This window comes from Mobula birostris, chromosome 30 (genome assembly GCF_030028105.1).
Source record: "Mobula birostris isolate sMobBir1 chromosome 30, sMobBir1.hap1, whole genome shotgun sequence".
NCBI lineage: Eukaryota > Metazoa > Chordata > Chondrichthyes > Myliobatiformes > Myliobatidae > Mobula > Mobula birostris.
In genome coordinates, this window is record NC_092399.1 from 15555365 (window position 1) to 15572719 (window position 17355).

General features: G+C 43.0%; 1 protein-coding gene across 17 annotated transcripts in view; it reads right to left on the bottom strand.

Annotated features, from left to right (window-relative positions):
- macf1a (microtubule actin crosslinking factor 1a) overlaps nucleotides 1-16959 on the bottom strand; it is a 590515-nt gene extending 573556 nt beyond the window's left edge. For 7 of the 17 annotated variants that reach the window (XM_072247361.1, XM_072247354.1, XM_072247355.1 and 4 more), the window contains exon 1: nucleotides 16555-16957. In XM_072247361.1, coding sequence (XP_072103462.1) covers nucleotides 16555-16717 — 163 coding nt within the window. In that variant the 5' untranslated portion in view covers nucleotides 16718-16957. Of the gene's footprint in view, nucleotides 1-16554 lie in introns of all 17 variants that reach the window. The other 10 variants (XM_072247359.1, XM_072247356.1, XM_072247364.1 and 7 more) reach the window with 7 other exon arrangements.
- Nucleotides 16960-17355: the final 396 nt, after the last annotated feature.

Below are 17355 nucleotides of genomic sequence, written 5' to 3' on the forward strand. Positions count from 1 at the left end.
CATCTTTTCCATTTTAAATATTTCCAAAAGGATTTCATGCCAATCTTCTGATGTAGGTGATGTTGGATTTAACCACTTTCTGGTGATTGATTTCTTACTTGCTGCTAAAAGGGCCTGCAGCTGCTTTATATCTTTCTTCTGTTCCAAAAACAATACATGCCCCAAGTAGAAAGTCTCAAAGTTCAGAGGTATCTGAGTCTTAAATACCTTATCTAATGTTCTGTGAATACCTTCCCAATATAAACTTAATTTAGGGCAATCCCAAAAAATATGGAAATGGTTTGCCTCCCTGGAGCCACGCCTTCAACTCTTTCTCCTTTCACAAATGTTTCCTGACCTGCTGAACGCTTTCAGTCCATTTCTGTGCTAGTTCTTATCCGTCCTTCAGGATGTACTGAGCACTTTGACCATGTAAAAGCAGGTTTGTGAAGGACTAAGCCTTTGAAGGATGCACCATCAGGGACTCATCTCCCCCAAGCACAAGCATAGAGGTTGACACCTGGTTGAGTTAAAGTGATTTGGAAACTTCTGTGTGAGCAGAAGCTAGGTCTAATAACTGGGGCAACCCAAGAGCTGGTTTACCATAGGGAAAACCATTTCTCACCCCTGATGACAGGAAGAGATAAACGGACCTCAGGGGCTTAGTCTTCCAGAGAAAGCTCCCTTTATGCACACAAGTAAATGTAGGGCTAAACTGTTATCTGTCACGACAGCACATTTAGGCAAAACTACTTCCATCTTGTGTGCTTTTCTGCCACAGGGAAAAAGCTTTTAATTGTCTGCTTCACGATGTGTCTTCACCTCAATGCCAGCTGCACACCAGGGGTAGTCCTGGAACCTCAGACCACACTTATTTGAGTTCAGTCTCCCGTGTGCTCTGGTTCAGCCTCTAACTGGATCTGTGGCCCAGAATTTTAAAGGCATCACTGATCTCCCCGGGTGTGCTCTTTGAGAACGTTGAGCTGGAGCCCTTTGGGAATGCCACCTTGGGAGTGACCCAGAGGGCTGAGGAGGGGGAAGAAAGGATCAGCCATGATTGAGTGACGGAGCAGACTCGATGGGGTGTATGGCCTAATTCTGCTCCTGTGTCTTATGGTCTTATGCCATCAGCCTCCCCCAGGCCAGTATCAGTGATGGTAAAAGATCAGATTATAATAGACTGCCCTGGTAATAACCAAATAACAATGCCATTGGATTTTTGAACAGTCCACAAACGCATAAACACAACTTCATTAATCCTCTTTTTCATTATTTATTTTGAAATTGTAGTAATGATTATGTCTTGCACTGTACATTGCCACAACTTCACGCCACGAGGCAGTGGGACTAAACCTGATTCTGAATCTGCACCCTTTGGATAGATTCTGTCAGACTTGACCAGCCAGAGGTTAAAAAGCACCTCGAGAGGTCTGACGTGAGAAGCAGCTGCATTTCACCGGTTACTGCCAAACCCTCATCTCAATCTCATGATGAAAAACTCGATGACTTAACATCGATTTGACATTGAAGAAATGGCTTTTACCTCAGTCAAACCCACACAATATGCTGGAGGAATAAACAGTCAACATTTCCAGTCAAGATCCTTCATCAAAACTCGACCCAAAACGTTGACTGTTTATACCTCTCCATAGATGCTGCCTGACCTGCTGAGTTCTTCCAGCATCTTGTCTGTGTTGCTCTGGATTTCCAGCATCTGCAGAACCTCTTGTGTTTATGACTTCATGTCGGTCTCTATTTTTGACTGCTTTTTCACTTCATATCATGTTGCATTGTCATCATACTGAATACTTATATTTTCTTTAATGCAAGGGGACAACAAAGCTGCTTTGTGTAATTAATTCCGAAGGGAGAGTGCATTATTTTCTAGGAAGTGTTGGAGGAATCATCCCTGGATCTCCAGCTTCAGTGTGTTATCAAGGCATTCCCTCTTCTTTCCTTTCTCAGCCAAATCTTCTCCATCAGATGGAAGAACTTGTTCTGCTGCATGCACAGACCCTTTGGCTGACGTAGTTTGTTGAACATGCTGTGAGCATCCAGACCCCTCCATGTCGCTACATAGTTGCTACGACATCCCTCTTATATGTCCAATAATCACTCCTTGGTCCATGATTGTATTGGACTATTACATAAAAGGACTTCATCAGCCAGATTTAGGAAGCACGAGTTCATCCACAGCTACCCTCTGGCAATCCTTGGCAGTTGTAGTATTACAGGAAATGGTTGACTGATGCAGGATGTTGGGGTTGTGATAGACCTGTTTCAGTAATAGTGACCACTGACCAACAACACGTTGATTGAGTGAAACCCTTTACCCTGATAGTAAATGCTTCTGGCTGGCTTTCATGTGCTGAGAGGCTACTGTGCCCGGTGTATGATTCCCCATGCACAAACAAAAAGAGCAGCGAGAATCCTAGAGCTCTTTCACCGGGGCCTGATTTTACCCCGGAGAATCCCTGGATGCGCACAATCACCTCATGCTTTTGTCAGCCATCTTGATTCCCCAAAAGAAGCGAAGGACTAAAAGTAGGCGTAGAACAGCCATCTTCTGGGAATCCTTGATGGTTGGAGGAGGAGAGAAGTGGCTGTAAAGATTGTGGCAAGCCTGGTGCAGACCAGTTTTATTCTGTCATTAGGATCACTGACAAACAATGCATTATTTTCTGGAAAAAGGTGAAGATTTATGAGCTGAAAACAGCATAAACAGGATGTTAGATGCAAGAGTTTCTGCAGATGCTGGAAATCTTGAGCAGTTCATGAAAATACTGGAGGAACTCGGCAGCTCGGGCAGCATCTACTGCTGAAATGTAGACTGTTTGGACTGAAAAGGTGATTCCTTGCTTAGATGCTGCCTGATCTGCTGAATTCATCCAGGATTTTGTGTTTGAAGAGTAGGATGTTAAGTGTTGTATATTTAATATTTCAGTAATCTTGTAAATATATTGTTTGATTAAACCTTCTTTGTTGTTTATATAATTCTTTACGGTTTTATGTATTGATACCATGTGATACATGCATGCCTCACTTAAAGAATGAAATTAGACTCGTATCTCCTGACTCTCTTGTTTTCCTTTGAATTAGTTTAATGCTTTTAAGTTACAAAACACATTAAGTTCTCCCATCCGATTTTAATCACCCCTTTCCTCATTTAGTCAGTTTGAGAGAATTTGACAACCCTCTATTAGTTTACTTGGGGCCAGCAATTTCATCATGTTTACGAGTTGTACCCTCATTAAATGTTGTAAATCTAACAGAGCAAATGATAACATTCAAACATTCTGCTCTAATTCAAAGAGATTATAAAATATGCAGAAGTTATTAGTATAAATGTAGAAGTGTTTCATTTGGTTTAGAATTGTGTGCCCAGATCAGAACAGCTACATGCACCCAGCGGGGCAGAAGCATCTGTGGAGAGTTAATGTACCCAGTCAGGGCAGTTCATTCTGACAAAGGTCTCAAACCTGAGCCATGTTACTCTTTCGCTTGACCTGCTGCCTGCTCCCAGCATCTATCTGAAATAAAATTAAACTTGATGATGCAATGAAAAGGCTCATTATGTACTTAACACATATATTATGCACTCGCGAGACATGGAGCTGAGTAGTCCTGGCACAACCAGGACCTGCTGAGTAAGAATGTCTTGGTAACATGGTTAATATCATCTTCCATTACCTTGCTGATGATTCAGACTAAACCAGTACATGCTGTTGGCCAGACTGTATCTGTCCAATTCCATGTGAGGCAGTTTTACCTGGGCAATTTTCCACACTGCTGTGCAGTTATTCTGGAATGCCTTCACATGGAGCAGAAGTTCCCAAATTTTTTTTTTATGTCATGGACCAATAATACCATTAAGCAGGGATTCATGGATCCCAAGTTGGGAACCACTGATTTAGAGTTATGACTAGCTCTGGAACATGAATGTTCAGAGTTATACCAGGATATCTTGTTTCAGTTCTATATTCCATCTGGAGCACACAGAACTTTCTTGGTATCACACTGTACTTTATGAGTTAATAGAATTGACTGGAGGATAGCTTCTTTCATCAATAAAACCTCAGGAAGAAGAAAGAGGGGCCACTGGCAGTTCTGGCCGAGATAGTTCAGCAGGCTTCAGTTTTTTTTTTATTCTCCATTCCTGGGCTCTATCACCTTTGAGAACAGGAATCTCCTCCACCTGTTAGTGACACACCTCTCCACAAGCACAACACGTCTGTGGAGCTTTGATCTGACATATCGGTTGCTTCTGTTGCCTAATTCTATAGTAACACACACAGAATGCTGGAGGAAGTCGGCTGGTCGGGCAACATTTATGAAAATGAATAACCAGTCAAAATTTCAGGCCGAGAACCTGCACCAGGACAAGAGAAGGTTCTTGGTCTGAAACATCGACTCTTTATTCCTCTTCATAGTTGCTGCCTGACCTGCTGAGTTCTTCCAGCATTTCGTATGCATTACTCTGAATTTCCAGCAACTGCAGAATCTCCTGTACTTAATTCTATCAGGTAGCTTCAGCAGGTTGGCGCCTCATTTTTGATTTTAAAAAATCTGCTTCTGGGAGGCCATTCTGCTTTCCTCAATGAACCAGAGTTGTTTGCCTGGTTTTACAGTAATATTAAAGTGAGGGATATGCTTGATGATCTAAAGCCTTCTTTATGTCCCAGCTTTAAGTTGTGAGATTTATTCTGAATCTATTCCATTATACTTGTTGACTGTGCCACACGACATAGACGATTAGCCTCTGTATGTATGAGTACAAAATTTTGTTTCCACAAGCAATCCTACCAGTATGATTATCAACCATAGACCATAGGATATAGGCCAAGAATTAGGCCATTCAGCCCATCAAGTCTGCTCTGCCATTGAACGATGTCTGATTTTTTTTATACTTCCACTCTCCCACCTTCATTACAAACAGATTTGTCCATGAATGATAGGTAGATCAGGACGAAAGCAAGTGCTTTTGTGCTCAGGTTGTTTGAGTCCAGTATAGGGCCCTCAGATATCAGCTACCTCAGCAAGAGGTGGAACCGTAAATCCATCTTGGTGGTAGACGCTGAAGTCCCCTGCTTTGCCTTTGCTCCACTCAGTGCACAGTGTTCAGCGTGGAGAAGTACTGGTTCACCAGCAGGAGGTGGAACAGCTGTGGAGGCCAAGTTGTTGGATATCTTTAAAATGGAGGTTGACAGGTTCTTAATTAGTAAGGATGTCAAAGGTTATAGGGTGAAGGCAAGAGAAGGGGGTTGAGAGGGAAATTAAATCAGCCATGATCGAATGGGGAAGCAGACCCAATGGGCCGAATGGCCTAATTTTGCTCCCATGCTTTATGATCTAATGGGTGGTTAATGGTTTCAGACAACATGGGTTGTTTCCTTACATCTGCTTGGCTGAAGCCATGAGATTTTGCGGGAGACAGTCATTGTCAACGGTTTCCAGGGACCAATCCTTCCTGCCTGTATCACTGAACTATCACCTCCAGGGACATCTGTCCTGCCTGTGAGATGGGACATTCCCAGGAAATGTGATAGAAGAGTCAAGGACATTGGCTGATATTCCTGAAAACACCTGCTTTAAAGCATTATGTTTTATAGACAAAATGTAACTTTGCTTTCATGTAAGTTGAATTAAGCAATTATAATTTGCATATCCATTTCCAGTATTGTATTAGATCATTTTCACTCATGGAGAGAGAAGATTGTGGAGTTTAATCGAGATCCAAGCACATGATTTAGGATAATGATCCAGTACTGGGGATAAACCACTTTGTTGCTGTCAACTGGTCGATGTTTGAAAAACTCACCACATTGAAATGGCAACCACATTATTTGCCTGCATGATAATAACTTTTGCACATCAAAGCACTTCACTGTAAGTACACCTCTTGTTCCTGAGAAACCTTTAAGCAACACATCATGCAGAAAATCACCAGAACTGGGCAAAAAGGTTCTGAGAAAAAGGTGAAAAAAAGCAAAAGAATACGTTTCTAAAATAGAATGTGAAGTGGCAATTAGAGGATGATACAAAGAATGAATTGCAGAGTCATTTGATATATTGATTATGTTAAAAGCTCTGCTGGAAATAGTGAAGCAGAGGGCGGTGTGGGAATATAAGGGTTGGGATAGGTATATTGCAGCAAGATTAGAAAGAACACATTATGAAAATTAATAATTTAGCAACCAAACATCTTGGGTTTGTCAGCCTACTTTTAAAAGGCCAGATACCTCAAAGGGAGGCAACCATGAAAAATCTGTAATCCTACCATTAGAATTCAACAAGATGAGTCACACAATTGTCATGATTCCAGCTCCGAGTCTTAAATAAACTGAAAATATGTTTGGAAGCTACCTTAGCTCAAGTAAAACACAAATATGGTCCCAATAGTTTAATAGTGTTTCCTTAGGAGTTTCAGTGCTAAGAGTTACAGTATGTTCGATAGGAACAGTGCGAGGGTGTCACTGACTGTTTTGGTTGTGACCCTCCAGTGAAAGGATCACTTGCGCCAAAGGATCAGGGCCTCAGGGATTGGGCGGTAGACTTTCTTGGAACCAGAACCATGCTGTCCCCCTCCCAGAGACCAGAGGTCACTGTATCAGAATCAGAAGCAGGTTTAATCTCAGCGGCCTATGTCGAGAAATTTGAAATTTGTTGCCTTTGTGGCAGCAGTACAATACAATACATAATAATGGAGAAAAAAAACCTGTGAATTGGAGTATATACTGTATATATTTGTTAACATAAGTAGTAGGAGCAGGAGTAGGCCATCTGGCCCATCAATCCTACTTCGCTGATCTGGCCATGGACTCATCTCCATTTACTTGCCTTTTCCCTATAACCCCTAATTCTCCAACTGTGCAAAAATCAATCCAACCTTGTCTTAAATGTATTTACTGAGGTAGCCTCCACTGCTTCATTGGGCAGAGAATTCCACAGATTCACCGCTCTCAGGGAAAAGCAGTTCCCCCTCATCTCCATCATAAATCTAATCCCCTGAATCCCCCTAGTTCTCGTCTCACCTACCAGTAGAAACAGCTTTTCTGCCTTTACCTTATCGACCCTTTTCATAACTTTATAAGTTTCTGTTAGATCTCTTCTCATTTTTCTGAATTTCAGCAAGTACACACATACACACACACATATACTACTTATTTAACTATTTTATATATGTATATAAAATATGTACATCTATATGCATATTATATAATAGTTAAATAAATAGTGCAGCAAAAAAGTAGAAAGGCAGTGTTCATGGGTTCAACGCCCATTCATAAATCAGATGGCAGAGGGAAATAAACAATTCTTGAATCATTGAGTGTGTGGCTTCAGGCTTCTGTACCTCCTTCCTGATGGTAGCAATGAGAAGAGGGCCTGTCCGGGATGATGGGGGCTCCATTTATGGTTTTGCTGCAGTTAGGGCCAGGAGGATAGCTTAAGACCAGGTGATACTTGGAAGGAATCAGGGACTGGCACATAGATTAGCGGGTAGTGAGGGAAAATCAGGGACCAACGCTGGCATTTTAAATGATTAGAGTCAGACTGTCATAAAAAAAAAGCATGAAAACAGACCCTTCAGACCACTGAGTCCATTCTAGCCACGTTTACACTAATCCTACCATAACTTGCCTTAAGGCTGATTTATACTTGTGCGTACTAGCTTACACCGTAGCCTACGCAAGTGGGCTACACCGTTGTGAGCATTTATACTTGTGCATTGGTGTGTCTGTGTCGCTCTGCAACTCACCGCCAAAACACTAGTTGGCGGGGTTTCTTTGCCACTGTGTTGAGTTTCTTCAACATGAAGAAACTCAAACTTCAAACAATGGCGACTGAAACTGAAGGAGAGTGAATTTTCTGTGCTTGTCCGGCCTTTGAGAGACATGGACGAGGAAATGCATTTCAAATATTTTCGGATGTCAGCAGGTAGATTTGACAATTTGGTTCATCGTCTCCAACCATTTATTTCGCATCAGTGTATGCACAGTATACTCAGAGACTGGCAATCACCATTCGATTTTGGCTTCAGGTGGAAGACAACAGGCTGTAGGAGCTAGCTACAAACTGGCATCAAGCACAGGGTCCTCCATAATTTCAGAGGTCTGTAAAACCTTATGGAAAGCATTGCAGCCAGAGTTCCTTCCCTGCCCTTCAGTCACCCAATGGGAAGCTATTGCAGTGTAGGAGGAAATGCGATGCTACCAAGCAGACCAATCACAGTTGTTTCGGTCTGTGTCGCCGCGACGTGTAGTTACATTTTGGGAGAGGTGCGTGTTAGGCTACGGCGTAGAGTACAGCGTAGGGTACGCAGCTACACTGTACCTATGGCATACATTTGACGCACAAGTATAAATCAGCCTTTATTCTCCCTACATTCCCATCAACTTCACTTCCTCTGCCTCTGCCCTGGATTTGGCCACTCACCTACACACTAGGGGCAAATTACAACGGTCAGTTAACCTTCTGACCCGCACATGTCCGGGATCTGGGAGGAACCTGAAGCAGCTAGAGAAAACCCACGTGCTCACAGGAGGAATCCACAAACTCCGCAGGCAGGGCACGGGCAATGGCACGAGCAGCTTACTGGTTGCCTCAGAGGAGATCAGAGATGGTCACTTTCAACAGAAGGTATCTTCATATCATGGAGTCCAGAGTGATGGATGATACTGGAGAACTGGGAAGGTGCACTGCAGAGAGCAGTGTGACCTGAAGAGTGGACAGTAGGTAAATAGTTTAGCTGAAAGGCATTGCAGTCAGACACAGGACTGGGACTGGCCTGTGGTGGTTGTTGCTGCACAGCCTGACACAGCTTCACCCACAATGCTCCAAAAGAACCATTAAATGGGGACTAATGTCATCGTGGGGCTCACTGCTTGTCAGGTAGTGGCCAACTGAATTTCCAGTGACACTAAACCAGTTGGAAATGTTTAATTCTCTCTTTTATTCCAGATTTACATCAAGCTGAAGAAAACAGCTAGGTAGTAATTTTATGCTTTTAGAAGTGATATCTGGAAATATGGGTGGCAGGGTGGAGATACATCTCTACCAAAGGAGGTGTAAGGCACACCTTCCCTCAGGTCACCCTTGGGCAAGGTGGAGCACCTGCTTAGCCACCCGATCAGGGTCATGTGAAGCCATTGGGAGCAGGGGTGGATGGTCATATGATCAGCTGTTGCATATCATGTCCAGGTTATGTGACCACTGACGCCAGGCAGACAAGCTCTTAAAGAGTATTGATAATGGCTGGGGTCACCCGTCTTGTAAAGACACTGCCCAGGAGAAGGCAACGGGCAACCATGTCTGTAGAAAAATTTGCGAAGAATATTGATGGTCAAGACCGTGATCGTCCACGTCATATGACACGGCTTGTGATGCTGATGATGGTGATGATGATTTGGACATGCTAGACCTAAAGATTTTGCCTTGTTGCCTCACATTATGTAAGGGCAGTGAACAGAGCCATTGCAGATCGCAATGGTGTCAGAGGTATATATAGGGATAACAGATGCCCACCATAAAGGTCAGAGAGAGACTACAACTGGCCTGATAACCACTGAAGTCATTGGAGTAAAACTGGCCAGAGCTCCCACTGCTGATGATACTGTGATCTCTTTTGGAATTAGGAGGCTGTTGAATGAAATCAGGATGAAAAAGTTTGGACCAATGTTGAATATTGGAGGATTTATTGTTTGAGGTGCAAATACAGAGATCATAAAAAATAGGAGCAGCAGCAGGGTAGATGACCCCTCAAGCCTGCTCCGGTATTCCTGCAAGTTTGTTCTCTGCTGCATTTTCCTGCAAGAGCCCTATAACACTTGAACCTCTGTGTTGAAAAATAATACCATAAGATATAGGAGCAGAAGTAGGCCATTTGGCCCATCGAGTCTACTCTGTCATTCAATCGTGGGCTGATCCAATTCTTCCAGTTATCCCCACTCCCCTGCTTTCACCCCACACCCTTTGATGCCCTGGCTAATCAAGAACCTATCTATCGCTGTCTTAAATACACCCAATGATTAGGCCTCCACAACCACTCGTGGCAACAAATTCCACAGATTTACCACCCTCTGACTAAAGTAATTTCTCTGCATCTCAGTTCTAAAAGGATGTCCTTCATTCCTGAAGTCTTGCCCTCTTGTCCTAGAATCTTCTACCATGGGAAATAACTGCCATATCTAATCTCTTCAGGCCTTTTAACATTTGGAATGTTTCCATGAGATTCCCCCCCCATTACTCTGAACTCCAGGGAATACAGCCCAAGGGCTGCCCAACGTTCCTCATACAGTAACCCTTTCATTCCTGGAATCATTCTCATGAATCTTCTCTGAACCCTCACCAATGTCAGTATATCCTTTCTAAGACCTGAATATACTTAATGAACTTGTATTCAGATAGCTCTAGAGAACTATCAAAATTCACAAGCATCCAAACGATAAAATGCCTCTAAGTGTCCTTAGGACATGTTCTGTGGTTCTGGATTCCCCCCCCCCCCCCCCGTCATATTATCCAACCCCGCTAAGAACATTCAAATTTATGTTCCAATAAGATCATCTCTTGTTCTTCTAAACTCTCGCAAAATCATCCCATATTCATCGTTCGATGTTCGCTCCATATCTCAGGTTAAGCTTTCACATTTAAGAACACCATTTATAGGGAGCTGCTCAGGACATGACAAGAAAGTGGGTTCCATTGGCCACAGTTTAATACCATTGTAACAGTTTGTTAATAATGGTGGGGCTTGATCGTGCACAGTGGAACATTGGGCCTACAAGCACCACGCCTCCCTCTCCGCACACCCCCTCTCCTTCCCTCCGTCCGCTTCTACATCTGCTCTGGATTTTAATACTTCAATATATTTCTGACAACAGGTCGACCTGCACAAACACAACACATTCTAACTCCTTCCCTCACAACTCTCCTCCCCTTCCTTACCACTTCTTTAAACATCTTTAAATATCCTGAGGCTAATGCCTTGGGTCTTTGGGAGGTAGCAATTGATTTGAGTGTACAGTTGGAGTAATACACCGGCAAAGAATATCTACATTTTCAGGGCATCAAAACTGTCTCGAAGTGAGGCTCTAAGGTCAAGCATACTAGAACTCTTAGGAAGGTTGTCCATCAAATCTACCAGGAACTAATAACCATCAGCAATTTGTTATCTGCTACAAGACAATGTTGGAAGTGATCTTGTGATATTCCTGAATGAATAGAATGAAGATGTCTTTCCTTACTTTGATTAAGGCAGCACACACCTAATTAAGAACACTAGCACACCCTCTCCTTCAAATTAAATATAGATGCACCTAGCAGCCACAGTTCTCCCATTAGCATCATACACAACAAGTTCCTTCCCTTCTTCTACCATTGTCAGCTGTTCTTGGCTCCTTGCACTGTGTAGGTAGCTGCTTTCTGGCTTTCTTCCAAATCCTCCAGACTACATATCCCTGAGCACTTGCTGTATGAACATGAAAGTAGACCTCATGTTCTTGCATGCATTCCAGCCAATGTAGTCAGTATGACTGCCGCAGCTACAAGTTGCTTATGCTTGCCATCACATTGCAAAATGGAGCAAAGATAAGGCGCAGGGTAACTAGAAACTTTCTATTGCCCTGTTTAACTTGCAGCTTGAGAAAGGATCTAGAAAATGAAAGAAAACCTGGGGAATGGCAAATCTATGTTGCCTGAGCAGGGAGGAGTGGAAATAGCTATTATACACAGAGCTACGGATGGTTAATTAGTATCATTGTAACTAGCCCCATATTCCACCTTTCCACACCTTTTTAAAATAACTTTGTAAAAGCTAGGGATACCCTGTCATACCACCACTCCCTATGCTTTCTCAGACCCACTCTGTCTGCTAACCGGGCATTGTTGCATGGGGCGACTGAGGAGAACCCAAGTGCAGGACACCGGCAATCGACTGAGTTGGGGATGCTGGCGTAGGCGTGAACGTAGAACAGCAAACAGGAAGAATCTTGACAAGGAGACGGGATCTACAGGGACTATCTTGATACTAGAGCAGAACCTGGAACTAAACTTAGAACTGCCGGCTCTAAGCGGATGAGAGAACGAATTATTACACAAGAATAGACCAACAAACTGGCAACCTGTGTAGTGACGCCATTGTACTTATCTCACAGTCTCTGATGCAAACCAGGTGTACTGTCATTAAGTAAACTAGCAGCAATTGGAAATCTAATGGCTGAAATTAGGGCATAATCAGGGAGAAAGGAGCGTTAAAGGGGAACAGCCAAACGGAACCATGACGGGCATTTTCTCAGTATTCATCCTCTTCTTTATTAAACACCAGCTCCCATTCCTGACATTTCCCGCAGATTTCTACAGATGTACCATGGAGACTCTGACTGGTTGCATCACTGTTTCCCATGGAGTCGCCAGTGCATTGGATCGGGAGGTTTCCCCAACAGCTCCGTCACGGGCACCATCAAGGACACCTTCAAAAGCTGATGCCGCAAGAGGGCTGTATCTGAAGTGAGGGACCCTCGCCATTCAGGATATGTCCTCTTCTCAATGCTGCCATCAGGGAGGAGGTACAGGAGCCTGAAGACGTAGACTCAATGTTTTAGGAACAGATTCTTTCCCTCCGCTGTGAGATTTCTGAACTGTCCATAAACCCATGAGAACCACCTCACTCTGTTACTCTCTATTTGCATTGTTGTTCTGTATATTCCTATTGTCATTTAAAGTCATTTTTATGGATTGCTCTGACTGCTGCTGCAAAACAACAAATTTCATGACCTATGCCGGTGATAATAAACCTGATTCTGATTCCGAGCTTACCTCTTTCCATCCGAGTTCCCTGGTGAACTGTTTCCCTTTCTAGAACTACAACTTATCCCACCTGTAGTCTCCCATCCACTCTTCTACTTCCCTTTACCTCCCCTATCGCAGTTATCAAGGCACCTTCCCCTCTCTCCTCTTTCCTATCCCCACGATCGAATAGCAATGAACAAAATGTTGGAGGCACTCAGCAGGCCAGGCTGCGTCTCTGGAGGGAAACTGACAGTCAGCGTTTCCATTCAAGTTCACTCATTCAGACTGAAAGATGGAGGGTAGATAGCCAGTTATTATTGAAAAGACTCGGCCTCGAGGCAGTGGGGTCCAGGCCTCAGAGTGTATTGAAGTGAGGGAACCCAATGTTTGGACAATGATTTAAGTGCCGGGCCAGATTGAAAAGATCAGGGTGTTGGGACCCGAGGTGCGGGACAGGCCAGTTCAGCTCTCTGCTCTGTGATGTTTACCTGGCTCTGCACTGAACTGGGGGTCTGTGGCTTTATGCCTGTGGACGGTCTCGCTTTCAGGGACTTCAGTTCCGAATGTATTCACCTGCTTTTATTCTTTCCACAATCTGCTTTTTTTTTCCTCTCTACGCATTGGGTGTTTGACTGCCTTCTTTTTTTAATGTTTATTTTGGGCTTCTTTATTTTGTGGCTGCCTGCAAGGGGACGAATCTCAAGGTTGTATAATTTATGCAAGATAATTAGCACCCATATTATAACAATGAAACATTGACAGTGATGATATTGGGTTTGCTGACCACGAAGTTCTAAACTCAAACAAAGACTGCATGGGTTTTCTCTGGGTGCTCTGGTTTCCTCCCAGAGTCCAAAGATGTACCTTAATTAGTCACTGTAAATTGGCCTGTGATTAGACTAGGATTGAACTGGGGGCTCAAATGGCCAGAAGGGCCATGTTGTATCTCAATCAATCAATCAATCAATAAATAATATGCATAGCCACAGGTACCCTCACTAAGGTGACGTTGAACTGTAACTACCTAATCTTCAAAGGCAAGTTCACTCCCCTGTTCACTCTCCGCGGTGAGTTTCGCTGCCAGTACCCACTATTTGAGTGGCGGGCCCCCCTCCCTACCAAGGAGAAGATACTTTCTGCTAACAAAGTAGGTTAAACACAGTTCATTTATTTTTTTTATGGGACATGTTTAAATTTAACAACATTGTTGAAACACATTTAAAACCAAAGTGGATTTTATCTTATAAAAGCTTTCCAAATTACAAACCATTTCTGAAACACGAAAGATTTCCAAAACACAGGTACACTTCCTATAATCTACAAACGTAAAAAGACACACCCACAAGCTGCAAATGAGCAAATCATCATTGCAGAAATCAAAACCAGAGGAGTGGATTCTATTTCACCCTGTGTTTCCATCATTCATCTTCCTGGATCATTCCTAAAAAGCTTGAACTTGAGACCGTTTCTTTTCCACTTGAGTGACTTCACACACATGTGATATCTTTTTCGCTATCTTTTTACCCAAAAAACCTAAAAGCGTCTGGAAAGAAGGTTCCCAAGTACCCACAATTAATGCCATGAAGCTGAGTCTTTGAGTACATAATCCTTTCAATTTATCAATAAATCAGCTATTGATATGCTAAATGATAATATCAATCTGGTCTGCAAACTTCCTTTAACTAAACAACTTAGCCAGTGCTGTCTAGTTTAAAACAAGCCATATTAAATTACCCTTATACTTCTCCTCTTTGGCAGTTAGACCAAGTGTTGTACGGCCAGCAAGTCCATCACTTACAGACAGTGCTTGTTTGTGAAGCTGTCCTTTTAACTTCAAACTGATTATTGTTTTCCATTTACATCAAGAACTGAAGCCCGGCTCCCACTTATGACAGAAAGCTAAACAATGAATATTGGTTGGAGGTTTAACTTACTCAAAAGCAAAACTTTGATCTTGCTAGTGTTTAGAAAGCTAAGCTTGGCGAAAAATAAGAGGTCATTTTGGTGCTGAACAGTGAATATCCATCACATGACCGGTGATTAATATTACAGTATAGAAAAGATTTACTGGATTAATATTTTAAGTATAATTCTACAGAACTAATGGTTGCATGACATGAGTTGTAGGAAGCAAGAATCAGAACTATAAATACTAATCTTAATATCTGAAATATGCATTCCAAATATTGTTAGTAAACTCAATTATACTTACTATAATTAGAATAGATATACTCAAGAGATTCTGCAGATGCTGTAAATCCAGAGCTACACACAAAATGCCGGAGGAACTTAACAGGTCAGGCAGCATTTATGGAGAGGAATAAGGAGTTGAAATTTCAGGTTGAGACCTGAACCAGTCCTGATGAAGGATCTCAGTCAGAAACCTCTATTCTTACTCTGTATTTCTCTTCAAGGGTTCCGAGTTCCTCCAACAATGTGTATTTTTGAATAGATATTTTACCTATCAATTTTATTAGCTATAATTTTTCAGGATTATTTGATGCTGTAAATATTTTAGGACTGCTTATATTTAGGATTCCATTTTAAAGATTGATGGTGGCTAATAAATATTTCAGAGTTATTTGCAGTTTTCATCTGACCTGCCCAAGAATAAGAAAATAGAATGGTGTTTCATTTTCATATTTCATGAAGACTGCATTGTTTTATAAATATTATTGCATATTTACATTCTAAATATTAACTTGGAATTTAACATTGTCTGTTGTTGTCTAATTTATTAGAATTATTGCTTGGGGATTTGTATCGACAATTACTGACAGGTTTTCAGGTGACACGCCTATGTGTAGAATACCCTCTCGTCTGTTCCGTATGGTAAAAATACATATTTTTCAAACTAGATATTATCATCCTTAGTATGGCTGTACCTAAGTACATAGACTGGCATGTATCACGCAGTGTTTTAATGGTCCAATAGCTTGCTTCTTTCAATAAATTCAAAACGCTAACGATCAAGTTCTCAGCTTTACGGGTAGGTTTTCACGCTGGAGAGATGGTGGTCTCGGGACTGATGGCGGGCGTTTCGTTTGTAGCACTCCAGGCTCACTATTCGGAATGCAAACTATACCTCCAGGGGAAACCATGGCAACCGAGCTACCAATCTCGCTCATATTCTGGGCAATTTTAAATACTGTAATGGAGATTTGTTACCGACGAGACTATGGCATAATACCATTGGCATGGTGAAAAAAGAATGATTTCTACCTCACAAATTACAGACTTTTTAACTTGCTATCTACCTTTTACTGAAGAATACAGTCGAATAGACAAATGGCACGGTTGTTACAAAAGAGGGGTCCCCAGATTTCTCACATGTCACCAGCCTTTTGGGCAGCGCAGAAGGCGGAGGACAGAGCGAAAACAAGTTCCAGCCACAGCGCCAGGCTAACAAAAAAATACAGTCACAGGTTGACGTGCCTGACCAGCATTAACATTCTGCAGGAAGGGTGGGCGATTCGGGGTGTGAATCCGGCCATTAATAAGGGCATAATCCGGCAACCCGGCTGGTTTGCAATGGGACATTTCAGATGCCCACCGTTCATTTCTAGCACCACACGTGCTTCAGACACCATTACCTCAGCGTGTGGCTTAGATTCTTTTATGTTCTCTTGATATTTGATTCCCCCCCCCCCCATTGATTGCATCGCCGACCGCGCGTTCCAGTATCATTTAATACCAGCGATTAAATTAAGCATTAGATCCGGATTAAGAGTGCGGGCTGCGAGCAGCTTGCTCTCCGCCCACATTCTCGCCCAGTTCAAAGCCATTTCTTACCAGCGACTCTGACCACGGCTCTCTCTGCGGGATCCAGCACCGACTCCTGGCTTTGCCTTTTGGACCTCTGATGTTTAGAAAGGTTCCAGGGTAGAGTGTCGCCGGGGCACGGGGACAGGCTTCCCGATCTCTCGCTCACGCTCTCTTCGTCGGAAGACGACATTGGGAGGAAGGAAGGATGCTGTCTTCCTCTCTCGCACCCTTAACACACGATGATCTGTGGGAGGCAGCCACACTCCTGCTATGGGTTAAAAAAAGGAAAGCGAGGTCGCCCGTCTCTTCCAAATGCTTTTGGTTTAAAAAAAAATAAAACGCCGAAACGCCGTTCCTGCTCTCAGTCTGCTAGTTCCTTAAATGACTTGTCGATTTGTGCGGAAGACACCAGTTGTTTTCCGTGAACACCGGAGATCGACCTATGACTCTGCAATGGCTGTCACTAAATACCCGACGATTTCCATTTCTGCTCTGAGATTAGGCAACCCAGCCGTGGAATTCCCCACTGCAGATATCTTCTTTTATCAGCAGTTTCGGATGCCGCATCTGATTTTCCCGGCGCGGCACCAAGATGAAGAGAACTGAAATCCTGATTGTACTATTTAGATTTCCTGGCCTTTTTTCCCCCCACTTCTCCTTTCCCAAACGCCCTCAACTCGCAATGTGAATGAGACAGAGAGAGAGAGAGCGAACGCGAGAGAGCGTGAGAGGGACAGCGAGAGGGAGAGGGAGATTACTGCTAACGGCAATAAAAACGGATTATCTTTGCACATCATAACCTCAGACTGGTCCATTCTGCCTCCACAC